This window comes from Erithacus rubecula (assembly GCF_903797595.1).
Source record: "Erithacus rubecula genome assembly, chromosome: 3".
NCBI classification, from domain to species: domain Eukaryota; kingdom Metazoa; phylum Chordata; class Aves; order Passeriformes; family Muscicapidae; genus Erithacus; species Erithacus rubecula.
The window spans coordinates 17,300,772-17,321,787 of NC_136689.1; the positions used below are offsets into that span (position 1 = coordinate 17,300,772).

Consider the following 21,016-nt stretch of genomic DNA (forward strand, 5'->3'; position numbering starts at 1 on the left):
GGACTGGAGCTGGCTGTGAGGGCAGGGACGAGCAGCACGTTTCCCCGGGCGGCGCCGAGGCAGCAGCAGCCCGCAGGCCCGCGGCCCCGAGGGGAGGGAGGCGCGCGCGGCCCCGCTGCCCGCGGCCGCGCAGGCGCCGCGTGGGGAACATGCGCAGAGGGGCGGCAGAGCCGGCGCTCCGCGGCTCCCGCGGGGGCGGGGCGGGCGCGCGGTGCGTGGCGGGCGGGCGGCGGCCGTTCCCCGCGGGGGGGGCGGGGCGGGGCCGCCGCGCCGAGCGGGGCCATTTCAGCCGCCAGGCCGGGATGCGCCCGGCGTCCCGCGGCTGTCCGCCCGCCGCCCGCCTGCCCGCGGGGCTGCGGCGCTGACCGCCCCTGCCCTTCGCTCCTGCCCGCCCGCCGCTCTACCCCACACCAGCCCCTTCCACCTCTGCCGCCGGCGGCGCCATGGCGGCCCCCAGCAGCATCGTGCCCGTCATGGCGAGTAAAACCAAGACCAAGAAAAAGCACTTCGTGGCGCAAAAAGTGAAGTTGTTCCGGGCTAGCGACCCGCTGCTCAGCGTCCTCATGTGGGGGGTCAACCACTCGGTAAGCGCCGCCGTTCGACCCGAGGCAGCCCGCCCGCCTCGCCGGGGCATCGCGGCCGGGGCAGCCCCCGCCCGGCGGGGCCGGAGCGGCTGCCGAGCGTGGGAGCGCGGCGCGGCGCGGAGCGGCTGCAGCGCCCTGCCCGGCGCGGGGATGCGCGGGGTGCCCGGGCAGCCCGTGTCCGCCCCTTCGCCCCGCGGTTCCGCTCGCTGGCAGCGGGCGGGAGCTGCCCGGGAGGGGACGGTGCTGCGAGCGGAGCCCGAGCGGCTCCGCTCCGGCCGCGCGCGGGCGTCGCATGGATGTGCTGCATCCAGTTGGGAAAAACGCCGGTTATCAGTGGGAGCTGGCCAAGTTCGTCCCGTGTCCGTGCGGTTCGCTTCGGCAAGTGTCCGCTGCCGGCGTGCGCGGGGGAGGGGAGGAGGAAGGGCTCGGTGTGGTAAGGCGGCAGAACTGCACCATTTGTGAAGTGCTCCATCACCCTGCGGGGACGGGCGGCTCGGGAGAACCCCCGGCCCGGTGGTGGGCTGCGTTAAAATTAGGAGCCTGGTAAAGATGTCTCGTGGTTTGGGCATTACGAGGTTCGGGTCGCAGTTTTGCATCTTTAAACAGCTACCGTGGCAGGTTAAAAGTGTAAAGCCTAAAGATCGTCGAAAATCGGGTATCCGGACGGTCGAGTAAAAAGCGTATTCCCTTTGCTGGTGGAGCGAAGCCTGCGTGCCTGTGTCGGGTTCGCATGGGTTACGTCTGTTGCGGAGTAACAAACGTGTAAGAATGTCAGTGTGCAGTTTGAGATTAGACTACACATTTTGAAACAGACACATGAAACTGACAGAGCAGCCTGTAGTATTTATTTGCTATTCCTTTTGTTTCCCACACATCCATATCCCATGAGGTTTTTTCCTCTGTGGATGTTTCAGTAGTTTTTACCCAAAGCCTGGAGTCTGTGCATCAAGATTGAGCCCTGTTAGAGCTATGTTAAACAGCACAGTGCCTGAAGTGAGGATCATGAGGAAATGCTTTGACTGTATGTACAGACAGAGCAGAAGCTTCAGTGAAGTTGAATATTCTGCTTAAGGTAGCACTGTGAGTTGGTAGGAAATGGTGACAAAGGATTTCAAGTTTTCTGTAGGTTAGTTGTGAGCAGTGACATCCTATGTCATGAACCGACGAGACCGTAGTTATTTACCTACAAAGCAGAAATGTCTTTAGTTGTGGGAGTGCATGATATTCTGTTTCCCTGAACTGGGAAGAAATACACACATTTCTTTTGCTCCTCTTTCAGTGGCTACTGTGATAAAAAATTCCCAAACAGGCCTCTTTAATGAAAGCAAGCAAGCTGGTAATTGCAGGGTGAGAGACTTGTAGTGAATGGCAGCGTGTGCTAGCTGTTCACTGTCTCCCAGAGGAGAGAGGGAGAAAGAAGATCACTGATGAAGGCAGAGATCCTCCTGTTGCAACAGCTCATTGCTGTGGGAGTTCACACTGGAAATACTATGCTTAGAGAAAAGACCTCTTCACTACAAGTAATAACCAAGTAAATAGTGACAAATGCAACGCCATGTGTGATCCTCACCATCCTGCAGTTGTGTACTGTAATGTGAATGGCTGTTATCAGTAGAAGATGTCATAAGGTGTGTTGGTTCATGCACAGAAGATGCAAAATTGTGAACTGAAATCCTCTCATTGTAAAGGCTTGAAAAACAACACCAGCAACACAACAGGCTCAGAGAAAAGAGGCCTCACATTCACATAAAGGTGATGGTTGTAGGTGTGAATATCTGTTATGTTCTGCAGATGGCATTCCATTTCCTTTCCCCGCTTCAAAATGTAGTCATGAGTAATGCTTGGAGGCCCTGTGGAAGTGAAATCCTGCTGAATGAGAGAGCATGGAAAAAAAAGTTAATTTGATGCGTCCAAATTAAACATCTCTTCTTGGCCAAGAATGCAGCACTGAAGCATTGCAGGCTCCTCTGTTAGATGCTTTTCCTGTCATTTTGTAATGCTTCATGTGGCACTGTCCAGCAAATGAAAAAAAGTGTGCAGCATGGTTTAACTCTGTTATCATAAATAAGAGTTTGTCATGGGAGAAATACAAACTATGTGTGTGGATTAATTAAGAATGGGAATTAACAATCTTTAGGTTTCTTAGAAGAATAAACAGAAATCCATAAGCAAAGGCTAGAATAGGAACTGAGCATAGATCATAGTTCGTGATGGTAGTAATTAAAATTAGAACACAGTAATCATCTGAAAATTTATATTTAAGACTGTCTGTACTGCTTATCAATTAATGAGACAATAGAAGTCTCGAGTCTTGCCTACGGTCTTGGGAAATAAGAATATATATTAAAACAGTGAAGCTGAGAGGCATTCCTACATTTCTGACATTGCTGCATATTTTGGGAGGAAACACTTGGTGAAGATAAAAAAAGGAAAAAGATTATTTTTCTGCAGGTTTATTGACTTTAATCTTAGGACTATATTTGTTTGTTGAGTTTTGGAGGGTTTTCAGAGTTTGGAATTATCTGAAGGAGTTAAGACAACAATTTGTTGTTTTTTTTTTTTTTTCCTTAACTCCTGTTCTAGGAGGAAACATGACTCTAATGGGAAAATCTAAACATTGGTGCCACAAAGCTGAGGGCTGACAGCAGAAGTGTGAATTCTTTATGAGGGGAAAAATTTGCAGAGGTATGTCTGTTGCCCAAGGTTCTTATCAATTACCCAACCATTCAAGAAACTGTAAGCAACTTGCTGTTTTTATTTAAGTAGAAGTAGCAAGATACCTAACGCAAAACCTTGCTTGGAAGTACAGTCAAGTTCAGTAATAACTTCAAAGGGCATGTGAGAGAAAAACATGTGAGTGTTACCCAAATGTCTTACGAAGCAAGAAAAAATGTGTTCACATTTGGAGCTGTAAATTCATTTCTCAGTGCTCTGACATATGCTGTGGAATGAAGCTTGCTGCTAAGTGAAAGGGAAAGCAACTGTGTCCCATTTTGTAGAGCTGATTATAATACTGATGACTTGTAGCAGCAGAGACTAATTGTCAGTGCTTGGATCTTGCAGGCATCTGCATCATTAACAGTTGATTTTATCTTGGTCTTTTACCCTGTGTCAAAGATAATCTGGCTGTGCTACTGGAATATTTAAACTCACTGGTTAGTATGACTTAAAGCTATATTTTTAACTAGCACCATAATTTGTATTTAATTTGCAACTGATATGGTAAATAACATTCTTACCTCTATATTGTCACTTTTGCTGGATTTCCAATAACTGTAGAAAGGAGGAGAGGGAAGGAAGAAGGTGGCATGTAACTTGTTTTCTGGGCCTATAAATGAAATCCACAGGTTTTGCGTTTTCTGCAGGCACAGTGATGGTGAGTGTGTTCTCACTAGAATTGGTTGCCTGTTTCTGTTAGGAGCTTGTTAGGAAAGCTGGGAATTTGTAGGCTTAGGTCCTTCAAAAGATCACCCTGAAAGATAGCAGAAAACTGATACAAGTGGGAGGTTTTGTAACTAATTTTGAGATAAAGAACAGACTGCTGGAGAGCTTGCCTACTGTGTCAACCATTAAATGTATTTAAGAGAAGAGCATGAATGTCTAATGAAGTTAGAGTGTAGTGTACAAGTTAAAAAAAAAAAAACCAAAAAAACAACAAACCAACCAAAAACAAGCAAGCCCCCCCCTCCCCCCAGCCCCTGGAATCTGTAATCACCATCTGTTTCTTGGATGATTACAAGCTGATCCAAAAATTTAACAGTGCCTGATTTCTCAATGGCACTCGCTGCCTAATAAGCATGTGGAGAATCAAGAATACGTGGATAAAATTACTTTCCCCCCAGCACTTTGTGGAGTACATCAGAGGAGTGTACTTTCTGTGGCTAAAGAACTCAGCACACAGTGAACTCCATGACCATCCTGAACTGCTCACACGAGGCACTGTGAGCTTGATGCTACTGTTACACTCTTCCCTGTATTTTTGCTTGATATTTTTAACAGAAATGGAGCAACACCAGGACAGAATAATGAAAAGAGAGCTGTGGGACTCCTGTTTTACAATGTAGCTCTTGGATTCCTTCCCCTTAGAGTTAGAAACTAGGAGGAGGGAGGAGAAAAGACATGACAAGTAAATGCATCTTTCTCCCCCTCTCATGCACTAGGATATATTTGATCACATTAAGAATGCTTCTGTATCTGCAGAAAGCTATAAAATGTCTGCTACAGTAAGTTTTCAGTTTGAGTGTTTTCTTAGCTAGTATACTGGTCCTGTTACAAACTTTTATCCACACAAATACACAAGTAGGTAATTTATTAATACCTATTTTTATGTTTTATCATGCCACTGGAGAGCTTGTTAGGTAAAATAGAACCTCTTGGTTGTGGTGTAACTCTTAGTCCTGATTTACCTAGCATCTCTCCTAGTAACTTTGTGTCCTAACACATTGTACATGTAGGAAAATGACACTGTAAAAGTTTTAGAGTTCTTCTGTAGGAAGATGAAACCTAAATAATTGAGAAATCAGGTGATACCCTCTGGAATACAAACTCCATACTTGTGACTAGTTTTCATTAAAGAAAGGCTGAGATTGGTTGATGAAAACAAGCCCATAGCAGTAGGCCTTCAAAAGTTAAAGGATTTGATAAGCTCTGTGTCCATATTTTTAATATAGTCTTAAATGATGTGACTGGTGGCACCCTGAAGATATGGAGCCATAATATTGACTCATGGCACTGGCTGTCAGCACAACAGGTTGGTTGGAAACTATTTTGAGGTGGGGAGGGCTACTCATCATTTGTCAGGTGTGTTCTTACTGTTTGTGTTTAATGCAGAGCATCATTACTGCAGCTGTTATAAGTGGCTTTTCAAAACCAAGGCAGAATAAAACTAAAGGTATTACTCAAGGTTTCGACAGTGAGCTTGGAAAAAAAACCATCTTTTGAATTGTTTAATGGAGGTGGTGTTAGACTATGGGAGAAAGCTCTTTCTAAGAAGCTGGAAGAAACAATGTATTAAAAAGCATCGATTACATCAGAGCAGATAATAAAGCAATTAAAACTATTTTTAAATAGTCAATTGGGCACTCAGCCCAGATGTTTGCATATAGAAGGAAGCAGAACAGGAAGAGCTATTTATTGAAAACTTGGTTCTTTTTTGGGTGTCAGGCTCTGTGTGCTGCAGAAATTAATTTGATACTGCTTTTGCAACTGAGTGGATGGACTAGTAAAAATAAATTGTAAATATTATGATTAGGTTAAGGGTAGTAAACATGCTTCCATGAAATACAAATGGGAGTAATATTTCATGTCCTTCTGTAAACTATTGAAAGGGATACATACAATAGTTTCTGTTAGGGATGAGTGGAAGAGCTATGAAAGAGCTCTGACAGCAGTTTCAAAACTATTTTCTGTAGTTTCTTCCAAATTACAAGATAAGGTGCTGCAAAGGCTAGGGTTGTTTGTTTGGTTTTTTTCTTGTGGGTTTTTGAAACTGGATTTCATTAACCCCCACAGAAAGGGCTGGACAATGTTCTATGAAGCAAATAGGCAGCATAAATTGGTTTTGTTGGCTCAACTTAGTTGTCTTATTTGAGTATCATGCACCAGATGCCTTGAGTCTCTAGGGTATTATTTTTTCATTCCTTGCTCATTAAAGCAGATACTTGCATTATGCCTATTGCCAGGGCCCTGTAGATGTTTATTTTCCTTCTGTAGTTTCAGGGTGACAAACTTTATTTGCAATAACTGACTCACTCCATTATTCAGTTCCTCCTCTACAGTCCTGTTTTCTGTTCTGCCTTGAAAACATCTCATCTTGTGCTGTAGGGATCCATACACTAGCTATACATTGTGCAACCTCATGACAACTTCAGAGGTGAAACATCCCATTATTTACATTTCTTCAGTGTAATCTTGCCAAAACTAAGCACTTGGGAGTTGTAGTCATTTTTGTTTATGGATATCTTGAGTTGTTGAGAGGTTAGTCATCTTGGTTAACTATGAGGTTTTAAAGGTTTGAAAGTAGTACATATTCACCTCCATACTCCAGTTTGAATTCATTATTTTATGCCTATTTCCAAGGCATATTTCCATGTGTTTCCATTTCTTTTACTTGGTACTTACTACACAATATCTAACACAAGTTCTGATTTCTCTTCCTCATTTTCACTACTGGAACCCATGTGTTTGCACTTGGCAGAATAACTGAAGGCAGTCTAAGAAATTGCTGCCTTGCTGTGGATGGTAATGACAAACCTTGTTAGTTTTCATAGCCTGCATCCTGCTACATGGTGAAATGGGTTAGCTTTGAATTGTCGAGATGATAACTTCTTGATTGTGGTTTGCTACATGATCATCTGTCTTACGATCTTCCTGTTGAGCCTGGGCTGTTCTGTAATCATTAGTTTTGTGTTGAGAGATTGCTTAATAAGGGTGTTGTGAAAATTGTTTGAAGTAGTTGGATGCTGTAGTGAAGGATCTCAAACTGCAAAGAAAACATTAGCTTTGTCCTCAAAGGATGAGGTTGAATAGTTGCAGTAGAAGTACTTAATGGCCATACATGTTTTAGAGTACTTGATTTTCATCAGGCTTGGTGAACAGCTACCTTGTGCACTGGGCCAGGTAATTAGTCTAATCCAGCTCTTACTTGTAAGTTGTAAATTCCCAAGACAATCCTAATATTCTTAACACAGCTGTGAATATATGCATGTTCCTTTTAGATTGTAAGACAAAACTGAAAAAAATCACATTCCCTTATGTGACATTATTAGAAAGCCTGTGGAGCTCCTTGGTGAGATTGAGACTTACAGAACCACCTTTCAGCTGCTTGAGCTAACTGGTTTAGTCTTTCACTTTTCCTCATCTCCTTCCTGATGTCTTAGTCATGTGCTGTCCCACACCTCAGCTATACCTGCATTTGCATATTATCAATCTCTGCTGTTACAGTCTTCCTGGTTAGCAAGTTCAACCATATCTGTTTTCCTTATTATTATTACTCTGCTCCAAATACATTTTGAGGAGTTTTTTAGATGGCCCATAATTCATTGAAGTTCATGGTCCAGCTATGCAAACAGCTGTGCCAGCACAAAGAATGTTGATGCAAAAACAGAAGAGAGAGAGGAAAATAACTTCCTTGTAAGGAAGTGCCAGCTTAAGCTAGCTTAAGGTTAGACAAACTACAACCTCCATAGTACTGAAGCCTACTAAAGGTGGGGCTGCTTCACTGATTTCCATTCTCTCTGGTACTGGTCTGATCCTATGGGGAGTTTGTTTGGGGAGGTATGCAAACAGAAAAACAAATGCCGAAAAATCAATGTCATAGGATTTGTATTCCTCAAAAGGCTATATTTGTGTCAGTCCCAGCTTAAAAGAGGAATTGCAGGGAGCATAAAGGGAAGAGTCTGATGTACGTGTACTTAGAGTAGCTTAAGGACAGCCAGGAGTGGGCTCTGACTGACCACTGGTCTCCTATCTATAGTTCAGTTTCATGTGCAGTAACCTCAAGTTAAACTGTTGTCCACAGTGAAAAAACCCTCTTGAGTAGAGAACTCTCACTGGATTCTGCACTTCTAATGAGGATACCTTTCTCAACTATCTTGGTCTTTTGAAATAGTAGCTTCTTTGGAAAAAGACAAAACTGTCTATATGGCACCAATTGTTTTCTGGTTTTCTACAGTCTTGGTTTTAGAACATGGTAGACTTCTAACTTCATAACTTATATATCCAGACATTAAATGTCTTCAAAAATATTATAATGGTTTTCTAGGTAATCACTAGGGGCTGGAGTTTTTGAGGTTGTTTTTAGAGGGAACTGTCAACATCTGGAAGAACTTCTAAACAATAACAATTCTTAAGAATCCTACCTTAAGTCTCCTGCAGCCTATCAAGTATGTGGCTGTAGCATCACTGACTTTTTTTGGGTGGAGGGGAGAGAGGAAAATAACCAACTTGGTTAGCCTAAGACCAGCTATAAGAAAGTGACTTTAGTTTTACTATACTGTTTTTTGGTGGCTGATAATTTTACTATACTGAACTGAAATTGAGAAATATCTGATTAGTTTGTGGTGCCAAGCCTCAATCATGTTGCCCAGTGTTTTGTAGAGCCTTGCTAGATCATGTGGTTACCAAAAGTGTTTTTGGTACAGCAGGTTATGATGTCAGTGTTCCTGGCTGTGCTTTTTATTTGTTCAATGTGCTTTTCCCTCTCAGAAATGTAAGTTTTCTGTAGTTAGTGTTTATTGGTGTTATGGTGTGGTGTGACCTTCGTGGGTTGGTTTCTGGGTGATTATAACAAAACTTTGTAGAGGAGCTCGGAGAGAAATAGTTGTTAAAGTTTGTGGTTGTTGGGGCCCTTTACAATGTGCAAATCTCATGTATTATGGTTTCCTGGAGCTGAGCAAAAGTTGGAAGATTGACATAACAAAAGCAGGGTTGCTAATTTTCCTGCTTTGGTCTTTCTTACTTTTTATATTTGGAGCTGAATATAGAGCTAGTTTTGGGAGACCAAGTTGCAAAGTACCAAAAATTGAGAAAACAGTTGAGTTGAGGAATGGGGATATCTATTTTTACTTCTGGAAGAGGAAGGACTTATCAACACATGCTGTCTCAGCTGGCTATTCAAAAGAGCAGGCTTTCTCTGTGGGAAAGGCTGCAGTCTCAGACAAGCTGACTTTACTGGAAAGGCCATTCCAAACAACTTTAATCACTTCGAGCTTGCAGGTAGAGGGCTCAGAAGTGACTCACTCAAACTGAAATGCAGTGTCAGATGCTTGACACCAGCTTCCTGTGCAGTGCCTTGGGGTTGATGCAAATTAGGGTGTCCCTGCTGCTCTCAGTGCATGTTCCCCCTGCCCTCAGTAGCAGATGAGAATTGAAAAGAAATTTTTTTCCTTTAATAATTCTCTTAGGTGTTAAGCAGGAATGTGCTTTCAGTCTGACTCATGATTCACTTTGCAGTGCGTGGTATGTTAACCAGCCTTCTCCTGTGATGGCACAGTGGTCCAGCCAAGAAAAGCTTTCTGGATATTCCTCAGGTTTACAGAACACAAGCGGTAAAAGTCATTTACAGAACCAAAACCTTAGTGCTGGCTAACAGACCCATGTACCTGCTTGCAAGCAAAAAGCACTACAACTGCTGATTTTGAAACCTCTTGCCCATTCTGTTCCTGATATAGCAGCTTTTCCAGCTGTTATTTTGGGCTTCAGCTGATTCAACAATGATGCTTTCTCTTTCTACCTACAGCTGCAGGCAGTTGTGGCTGGTTATTTCATTTGAGTGAGCAATGTCCTTCAGGCTGTGTTGGCTCAGTGATGTTAATAGGGTTCAGATGTCTGTGAGCTCACAGAATCCTGCATCCCTTGTTGCTCCTTTGCTTGTTCTGTTGCAGTACATCAAAGCAAAACAGTACTGAAACATTGAGTATCTTGACTATTGCTAGTGCACTATGTTTTTTCTTGGTGTGAGTGCAGTGGATTTCTCTTCCTTCTCTACAATCTCTCCCGCTAGTGGAGGGTTTTTTCCCCATGTTACAACAGTTACCTAGTGTTGGTATTGGTGCTTTTAGTTCACTTTACAAGGAAATTACTTTTCAGATGCTTTTGTACTTGATAAATCTTTCAGAGATGTATATTGCATTGTAAGTTTGTACTTGGCCATTCCATATGCCATTCCGTAGCATATTTTTAATATTCCCGTCTTGCTGAGGAAATATCCCAGACTTTCATGTTTAAGTCAGGTTTTTCATTTTCCTGTGAACAACTTGCTGAGGTTTCTAGCTGAACCTGACTTGCTTCACAATAAAAGGTTAAGCACCTAAGAAGTTACTGGGAGAGCCTGAAAGTAGTGGTTACTCCTGCATGATGTGCTGATCACCTGAAAGATTTATTGAGTTCTCATGGGTGATGACTCTTTCACAATGGGCTGCTTCTTGCTAACTACTCTGCAGCAATGTGCTTGAAGTCTTCACCCCATTATAATACCCTTCAAAAGGTAGAGATTCTTCCCTGAAAAGTCATGTTTCTAACTGTTTTATAGGAGAATGTGTGTAATGATTGGTTGTTTGGGGGTGTCTTCGTATTGCTGAAGTTGCTAAGCCTTATGGTATTTACCATGTAAAAATGCTTGTTTTATCCATGTGCCCTAAGACTTATTAGGGTCATGAAAACATTCCTCTTGTTTGATTTTTGTCACAAGATGGTATACTGCTCTTGTGGCAGCACAATGCTGAAAAGTTCAGAAATGAAAAACAGATGAGGGATGTAGAAATATGTCTAGCTGGCAGACAGTAATTCAGTCACTGAAGTTGCTGTTGCTATGTGCTTATGATTATCTCAATGGCAGAGCTAAAATTCTCTTTAAAACTGCATTTGCTGCTTAAGAGATCTGGTGTTTTTTTTTTTTTATTTACAAGGTGAAATTTATTTAAGCAATCATATTTTAATGTGTTTTACTTTATGTAGTTGAGTTGGTGAAGATGTCAGCTGGAACCTGGGTCGAGGGCATAGACATCCTTCTATTCAGGTGGTGGAAAGTAACACCTGAAGTAACCTGCTTGCTTTTATTTGTGTTGCCATGGGATGCCTTTTGAATTGAAGACATCATCCAGGAGATCTGTGTCACATATAAGCACATAAGTGAGATTTCAGGAGTTCTTGTTTTTTGGTCAGACTTATGTTCTAACCAATAGTGGCCTTTTGATAAATAAAACTGAAAGGAACCTATATTATCTATGTCTTGGATGGTCCTGAAATATAAAGCCTATACCCCCCAAAAAAGTAGGGGAGTTTCAAGTGTTCTATGAATATTTGACTTGCTGGTCAAAGGCTTTGAAAAGAGATGATTTGGGACACACTGATTTCTGACATGGGAAGCACTGTATTTAATGAAAACCTAGGCCCTTCATTAAAGAGAGAATATAGATTTGGTTGTGTAGACTTCTCAAGATGAAGTTGTATAGCTTTATACAACAAAACAAGTAGTTTTACTGTGAAGGTTTCCCTGATTTTCTTCACCTGCTATTGCAAACAGACTTAAACAGTGGTGCAAGCTGGCATGGATCACTTGGATAATGAAATTTAATACTATGGCTTCAAGGAGGTGGAAGAAACAATTGACAGTCAAGATAGTAAAGCATGATCCTTGAGCTACATTTTTCTCTATTACTTGCCTTTGCATCACTAGTTGGCAGGTCTGAGCTCAGAATTGATTTGTCAGATCTGTGCTTGCTATGTTTTTCCCCCTTACTTGAATATAAGTTTTTCACAGAAGTTGCTGTGTAACCTCCCATGCTAGGCAGCTCTGCTGAGGGATGCAAAGACTTGTCTTTTGGGTACTATGGAGTGTATCTGGAATCTTGCTCCACCCTTTTGATGCACCCTGCTTTTCCATACTATGCAATATAATACTAATAATAGCTGTCTAGGTAGTAGTGTTTTTTCTCTCTCCTTGAGTGCTTGGTATGTCAAATACTTAAAAAATAATTCTGTGGACCATAACCATATTGTTACTTAGTTTATGGAAATTATCTCTGTTGTTGAAGTTTGTATAGTCAAGGAATGCTAAACTTTGTTACAGCTTAGTTATTGATGCAGTTATGCCATACAGCTATGTCTCTATAGTTTGTGCTAGACTACTTAACCACTCTTCGAAAAACATCCAGTTTTATTTAAGTTTTCAGATATATCTGATGCCTCAGAATTTGAGGTAGGGTGGACAAAAGGGGCCAGACAAACCAGGAGTGAAAATGCTCAGCTTTTGTACTCCTTGGACATAAAATAAACAGTTGCAGTGAGTCACAGCACTTCTGCTACATAACTGAGGGGAGCTTGCAAGTTTTTAATTATTTTTAAGGGACTGTCCAAAGAATTGGTATTGTTGAATTTTACTGTATCTTCCAGGACAGATAAGCTTATTTCCTGCCTAATTAATTTATTGCTTTCTGAAGTATTTCCTAAAGCCTTGAGGTCCTGTGCATTTACATGTATTTGCATAAGTAATGCACAAAGGAAAGTGCTCAGGAGGCTCTGGCTTGTGCTTCTGGTGGAGTTGGCAGTGCTCACTGTTGCACAAGGTACCTGTTTCACAGCTCCCCCAGCAAGCAGAGAGCTTTAAGCCACCTTGGAGGGGCATGGTAATTGGACCAGTGATAGAAGTGCAGTCAAACAAATCCAGCCTGCAGCTCTGCTTTTGGGCCAGTCAAGCTGGCACAGGCTGTGGATGCTGAAATCTGCTCTTAAAGCATCCAGGGTGACTGATTAGAGAGAGGTGCCCATGCTGTGGGTGTCTAAAGTTTTGGAATGGTGATTGCGAAAATTAAAGTGAAATAAAAAATTGTGCAAGATTACATCAAAGCCAAGTTAAACTAACCACCAATGAGAACTCCACAACACTGTTAGTCATCTTCAATTATCCAGGCCATGACTGCAGAATTGTTGCATGACATTATTGTAAATATAAAATATATCCTGTGTTAGTATAAACATCTTCTACCTAAGTGATACTTTTGTTGTCACTTAGCCCCAGCAATATGAAACCAAAGACATTTAATCTTGTTAATTTTCCATGGTGATTTACTGATGAGCTACTTAAATTATTTATTGGCTACTCTGCTGCCCCCCCCCCCAAAGGTATACTTAAGGTCAGGAAGTATGAAATAACTTAACCTGACATGAGTAATACTACAGTGTAATACCTTCATTCCTAAAGACTTCTGAAGATCTAAAGCTGGCATTGTACCTTCACTCTCCACATGTGGAAAGGAAGGGTGTTTTGCAGACTAGAGGGGAATTTTGTTTGAGGGTTTATATGGCTTTCAGTTGTCTTTCTCTGCTTTCTGGCCAAGTTGTTACATAAAAGCATAGCTTCATTGTGAGCCTCCCTAAAACCTTCCGTGGGTGAGCTCAGCTGCTAGCAGTGTGTGTGTGTGTCTGGTCAGCCAGGTCAGCTGCTGGCCTGCTGAAAACTAATGCTGTGTGCAGGCAGGCAGGGGGGAGCAGAAGGGACAGGAGTGGGATGCACACACTGCTGGGAGCAGTGGGCAGAAGAGCACACTGAGAGCTGGAGCTGTGTGATGCCTTGCTGCAGAGGTAAGGCTAAGCCTTGCTCTGTGCTAGCTGTGAACCAGATCCTTTTTGGGACTCTGGTTTCTCTCCCTGCGTGGAGGGTAGTGATATTGAAACCTGGAAGGTTGTAATGATCCTCCAGAGGAGGAGCAATAGATGGAAAAAGTAAAATCTGTCAGCTGCTGCTTGAAGTTTCTGCTTCTACAGGTTTTACCAACAGCCTTATCCTAATAACCCTCTTTATTCTTCAACTTATTGTCCTCTAACAACAGATACCAAGTCTCTTAACACTTAATCAATTTTGTGCTTTCTATGTCAAGAAAAGAAGCAGTAAAATCTGATAACTCTGATATTACTAGTTTAAATACCAGTCTTTTAGGGGAAGTGCTTTTAGAAGTACATGCAGCAAATGCTAAGCGACTGAAATGTAAAGGAAATGAAAGTATAGTCTTTGGTATGGGATTTTATAAAAATCCCTTTGGAATACAGGTAGTTCATATCCATGGTAGCTTTTCATATCTTGAAAATGCTTCTGCTTGTGCCAATGGAAGACACTGACACCTGCTTTAGTCTATAGCTGAACCTTAAAATGAATGTTGGACTTAGTCTGTCATAGTATTCTGTCTTTAATGTTGTGCGTTTTGCAGTAAGTGATAAGGAAACCTGAACAAACTGTTCCCCTGCCTCTTTGTCAAGAGATGGATAGTTATTCTTTCAGTTAGTCCTCTGATGAGAATCCTTCCTGGCATTATAAGAGATTATTGAAAATCATCACAGAAGTTATACCCTTTTTCCATGCCTTGATTCTCTTTCCTTCTGTTTTTGAATATACATCACTTATACCTCCATTGCTGTATTCCCTTCCAGTTTAGGGTTGTAAAATCTCTAGTAAATCTTTCCCCTGAGGGACAATTTATGCTTACTCTGAATAACAATTTGCCAGATAGGTAATGCTGTATTAGCTTCTTGCTTCTATATGTCTTTAGGGACTCTGACTATTATGCTCCTAGTAGGAGTCTTGGAAGGGATAACTTGTGGGTCTTTTTCAGGTGTTGCTTCAGTTCTACCTCCTTTCAGCAACAGTTGTTGTTGGTTTCATCCTATATTTTTTTTCCACTCTTTTCAGTATTGTACCTTTGGCCAAACTGTTTTTTAGAGAGAAGATGATATTTTTAGGAAATTGAGTACTTTGTTTCTGGTGGGATCTGACAAATACTGCAGGCAGTGCAAAAGGGACAGGCAGAGCTGCCTGATGGGATGCAGGAGCAATGAGTCTGTCCCCTTGTGATAGGGGCAAACTATTGGCTTTGTTGTCTTGCATCCCAGTTTTAACTTCACTCGTACTGGGGACACTCATAGACTCTCACAGCAGTGCTACTCTATAGGTGCCTTGGGCAAGCAGGATAATCTCTACATGGGTGAAAAAGTAAGAGAACTCCAATTGAAATTGCATGTGTTTGTGCAGCCACAAAATGCCATGTGTTTTACATGATGCATGTAACTAGCTGACTGAAAAAGACCTTCAGCATCTACTGTTGGTCCAACATACTGTTTTAATTTTCCTTGGTTCAGAGACTGACATCTACTCTTTCCACTGCTTCAATAAGAGACATGCTGCAGATTCAAGTGGTTACTCTCCTGAGTGACTTACTTGTATTTTCTCATGTGGCCTTTCTATTAGTCTGTGTCCCAGTATGAATTGCAGCAGAGCAGCAGTGCTACCTGTGATTTAAGGTACAGGGATAAATGCCTCTCATCAAACCCTTCTCAGCTATGTCTGTGGCTTCAATAAAAGGAGGCTGAGTTCCTACTGCTTAGTTTATATTGGCTCTCTAGTATTTGTCTGATGATCCAGTAAATTAATTCAGCTTGCTAAAAGACCAGAGACTAATCTGGCAAAAAGGCTGTGTTTTGGGCTTTTATTTTGTTTTCATTTTTGCCGAGTTCATAGGCTGAATCAACTTGCTTTCTGATCGAAGGGGTTGTTGGTTGAAAGGGGAAAAGGAGACAGGACTATTCCCACTTGCCAAGTGGCAAATCATGTAATTCAGCTTAGCTGAGAGGCAAAAGGCTGGGAAAACTACAGCCTGAGCTGGTCTTGCTGCTGGCTACTGCCTGGGTAGGCACCAGCTAAGCTCAACAAAAGGCATGTTGAATGCCAGGGGGTGGGAGGCTGGATCTGGCTGACAAGCTGGGATACTCTGCCATGGAGCTACGATGGAGAAGGCAGTGAGCAAAGTTAGCACTGCAGTGCTGCTCTGTATTGTACAGTAGTCTTCTGAGTTTGAAAGAGTTATTCTGACAATGAGTATTTTCCCTTTCTTATGCTGTTAGGTTTCCATACATCAAACCTGACACCTGGTAGTGCTTAGGTACTTGCACTGATGTGCTTTCAAGAGCAGCTTCTAGTCTGAGTGAGTTGCAATGCACATACTTTGTGCAAGTATTCTAGCTCTTCCTTTAATGATGGCAGATCTTGGTGTGGGCTTGAGGAATTCAAGTTGAGTTGACTCCACATACCATGTGTACATCAAATGTTTCCAGAGTATTCTGGACCTGCAGCTGAATAAGCATTGTCCTTTGTGGGGTTTTTTCTGCTTCCCTTTCTACCACTGTTTCTGCAAGAGTTTTTAATCATTGCTACCTGCCTTGATTTTTATTCATTTTTGTAACCTGGATGTTCTGATACCTTAGCTCAGTAAAATACCATATCATATGAAGGTCTCCAAAGAGAATTGTGACTACATGGCAGATGTTCTTGGGAGATATACTCACCAGATTTCTTGGTATGTGGCCAAACTGACTTGTCATTTTGATGTTAAAGACTTTCAGGTATTGTGATTAGTTTTAACACTTCTTCCTCCTTTCAGGATTCTCTGCACAACACTGTTGTAAGAGCTATGTGTTGGTGCATGCAGTGACTAATGAGCAGTATGAATGAATGAAGCTTTTGGGACAAGAATTTTGATGCTTATCTCTAACATAATTGTAGACAGCTCTGGTAAATGCTCAAAAGCTTTATTTTTTGTCTCAATAGATTTGAATTCAAGTATGAAATTTAATCTTAGATGCTGCTTATGGTTTGTTGATGTTAGGTGTCACTAGTGCATTTTCTACAGTTCATTTGCAAAATGTACCAAACAGAGTTGCAATTTAGGTAGTATTATGTCTGACTGTGTACATCTGTAGCATGCGAGTGTACTGGTGGTGAGGTAGACAGCTACTTTTTATATATGCCACAAAAGAAAATTGTAAATACTGCACTGAGAGTGGAGAATGGCATATTCGAGTAAATCCTTGTAATTTCAGGGGACTTAAAACACAATCAGTGGTCTTGGCAGATGGCCAAGGGCACAGGCGGCTTCTGGAACTCTTCCAGCTGTTAATGGAGTGTGGGTTCTGATTAAATTTACTGTGGCCACTGAGTCTTGGTCTGCTTGTCTCTGTATGTGTTAATGTACGCTTTTCTAACAATTAATATTTAATTTTAAAATCTGTTTTAATACTCAAAAGCAGCTTTACAGATCTATCCTCGTGACATAGATCTCTCCTTTATGTTAAGCACAATAAAGATTGAAACATAGCAGCATGAGAGAGGTCTTACCATAAAATCTAGCTGTTGTAAAAGCCTTGAAATACTTGTGCTGGCAGCCTTGCAGCCTCCCAAGAAACACTGCTGCATTAGTTGTGTGAAGTCTGTTCAATAGTTGACATAATTAACTGATTACAAAAAATAAAATCTAATATAATAGAATTGTGACATGGTCAGTGGGGCCTTTGACAAGTTGTCAGGGTGGTAGTTTGGACATGAACCTGCTGGACTAACTGTTTTTCCATTTTACTGTAGCTGAAACTGTTGTAAAGAAATGGACTGATAGGGCAATCCATTATACTTCCAGATATGTCAGTGGAAGGAAGAATATATTAAAGTAAGATGGCTTTAGGATGAGGTTTTAATTCTTTTAATTTGGAAGAAATGAGAAGTTTCTTAAACTTCAGACCCCAAAGAATAAATTAGTAAGAATTGCTAGGTTCATGTCAAAGGCTAGTTCAGTTCTATGAGAGCACTCCTGTTAAAAGGCTACAAATGCTTTTTACATCAATGCCACAAATAGCTTGAGACAAGGGGAAAGTAGATTACTGTAGCATTTGTGTGAGTGCTGGTATGATCCTACAGAGTAGGTGGCTATATATTGGATTAGTTCAGCTCTCTATATAGAAGTATGCCAGAATTTTTTATTTTTTTACCATATGAATTTTTCAGGTTAAGGAGTCAATCTAATTGAAGTCAGCAGTAAAAGGTGATGTAGTACTTTTCATGGAGAATAAATCAAACAATTAATGCAGTAACATAATTGCATAAGAGTCTACAAAAATGAATGGCTCTGCCTCAAGATCATTTTAAAGAATTGTTGATGAGAAACCTTCAAGTAAGACTGTACCTGTAAGAGAAGTCACCCATCTGAATTACTTGAGAATTTTTAGGTTCTTGACTAGGTGATTTTTTTTCTTCCCAATTATTATCACACAACTATGATGCAACTGTGGTGATGGCATAGAGATAGATATTAGTGTCTTTGAAATTCTTCATATCTTCAGTTTTGTTAAATCCTGTAATACTTGCAGTGTTTTAGGGTGCCATTACATGTGATATTATAGAGGTCTATGAATCTTAATTACTTTCTGGTTATTAAAAAAATCTGATTTATTACTGCATTTCTTTCTCCAGTCTTACTTTTATTACTTATGCTGGTTAGCTTGCAAATTGTTGGAAGTGAACAGATGTAAGTCAGTGTAGCAAGGCTTCAAAGCTCCTGCTAAACTTCAGTGTGATGAGACTCCAGAAATACTTAACTGTGTCTTCAAGCAAGACTGCTTTGTCTTCATTATACTTTTTTTTTTCCATGCTGAAGAGATGAACCAGTCCTCTGTAGTGAGAGGAGGCTGTTATGTGCAGAGTAGTACCTTGATTCTTACAAAAATGGTAATGCTTATTGTATAGAGGAGCTGGAAAAAAGGAATTATTTTTGAGACTAAGGCTAAATCTAAGGTAGGTGAAACTAGGAAGATACATTCTGTTCCTCACTGGAAAAATGTCACTAAGTGATTTGTTAGTTGCTATGATGTGGTGAGGATTAGATACACCTATTTCAGTGTGTTTTAAAGGAAGTGTTCTACTCTGAAGGAATATTGAATATTGGGAAGTGAAATGTGACTGTCAGTTGGATGTTAAATATGCCAAGTACTAAAATGTTGTTTTAAACACTGAGATTTTTGAGCAAGATGGAAGAAATAGTATTTCTGAACCTCTACCTTGTCTTATGGGTAGATCAAGGTCCTGCATTTGCAACCTTGAGCTATAAGGTAAACTGTTATGAAATGCATTAGCCTCATTCTAAACACCATTATTCTGGAAACTGCTGAGAACTGATTCTATAGCTAATGCAAATTTAATGCTGTGGTGTAAATTATAGCTATTCCTATCTCTTTTCTGTAAGAAGTGATGCACAGTCTGCAGTCTGTGGGTGGGAAAATGAACAAAATGAAGTCTGAATTATACTGTTCTGTCTTTGTAGATCTTACAGACTTTCAACTGTTCTTGTTCAGTGCAAGTTTTGCTTTATAAGTTGAATGTAATGTTATAGGTGCATGTGAATTACTTATGTGGAAACTGGATTTATTCCAGTGCTAATATCTTGCAACAAGAGAGTAAGCTGGTGAACTAATAAAGGGTTTTTGGTTTGTTTGTTTTTTGGGGGTTTTTTTGGTTTTTGTTTTGTCCTTCCTGTCCCAGTTTGGCTTTGGTGTTTAAGGGTGCTGGAGCCCAACTCAAGTCCTGGAAATGTCTGCTTGTGTAACATGCACACACCATGTGATGTGGCCCAGCTGTGCTTAATACACACTTATGATCACACAGCATGGCTCAAAGAAGTGGTAGGTCAGAACAGACTAATCTACATTTTTAAAGGAAGATTTAAGTAATTCTAATATTTTGTACATCATCAAATACATGTATCAAAGTCAATCTCATTCAAAGAGATGGTATAAAAATAGGAAAAAAGCCTTCTTAAAAAGAAAGTAACCAGACAACTCTTAAAATCTAGATCTCTCAAGGTGACCTAGACCACAGTGAAGCAGGGGGATGGATGACATTGATTGTGAAACAGAGTGCCAGTGTGTGTGCCATCGAGCAGAATTACAAGAGAGCAGAAGAAACTTGGGTAGCATGGAGACAGCTGCCTTCAAAATAAATGAAAAAGTAGAAGGAATAATCAAATGTGTTAAAATAATGAGTCTAGTTATCTAAATGTAGAAACACACTAAGAATTTTGTGTTTAATGAAAGGCATCAAAACTGACACTATTTTCTTCCTACAGATCAGAAGGATTCCACTGCCTGTAGGAATTGTGGATGACGATGTTAATGAAGCATATATAGTAGATATGGCTTTTGCAGGGAAATGAGATTACTTGTGTCTTTGTTCAGTGGGGAGGAAACCAGAGTTTTTGGTTTCTGAACTTTTCTTGGAGGGATTTCTCAGCTGGTGGGTCTAATACGGTAGAAGCAGGATAAGAGTTTGTGGATGTAGCTGATAACATTATCAGCAGCAAAATACAGGGACAGGGTGGTATTCACTCTGGTTCTAAATACTCAAAGATGAAATAGTAGAATGCTGATGTGTGAATTCTTGTATAAATCTACAGTGCTGCCTGTTCTATAGAGAATGGCGGGTGGGGTGCCAAAACTTAGGGAGACTGTGTAGCATTTTTAAGCCTCTGATGCAAATGTCTGATACAGTCCTGTTAGTAGTGTTACTTACGCAGCTGTCTACAACTTACTGTCCTTGTAGTCTCTGCCTTCTCTTGTAAAAAAGGCAAATTGACTGTAAGGAAACTCATCTTCTAACTTTGTGGAGGCTGATGGAGGATCAATAACGATGTGGGTAAGAGTTATTTAATTGTCTCTAATTTTTCAGTGAATTTTGAGAGGGTCCCTCACCAGCTTTAAAGGGAGTTAATAGCCATAGCATAAGAAGGGATGGTCTATGTGCTGATAAAGAATTCCTTAATTTGTAAAGAAAATAAGGTGAAAGTAAATGCTTGGCTATATCAGTAAAGCAAGTCACTTCTAGGCAGGACAAATTGCTGTAGGAATCTAAGACTACCTAAAAGCCCTGGTGACCAGTGGGGAGGTCTGGTGGTTTGTAAAGATTTCCTGAAATTTTTACCTTTCAGCTTGCGGCTGATATCAAATTAATTGGGTTAATAAGGGTGAAGTACAGCTGAAAAGAACCACAGAATAACTCATATGACTGAATTTGTCAGAAGAACATTGAGGAGAGCACCCCAGGTTTACCTATGGTGATGGATGCTAAA

The 21,016-nt window shown here is 41.0% G+C and overlaps 1 protein-coding gene across 1 annotated transcript in view; it reads left to right on the forward strand.

Annotated features, from left to right (window-relative positions):
* Positions 1-228: 228 nt before the first annotated feature.
* PIP4K2A (phosphatidylinositol-5-phosphate 4-kinase type 2 alpha) overlaps positions 229-21,016 on the forward strand; it is a 106,375-nt gene continuing 85,587 nt past the window's right edge. Inside the window, exon 1 of the mRNA XM_079302419.1 lies at positions 229-584. Within this exon, the coding sequence (XP_079158545.1) occupies positions 444-584 (141 nt within the window). The 5' untranslated portion in view covers positions 229-443. The remainder of the gene's footprint in view (positions 585-21,016) is intronic.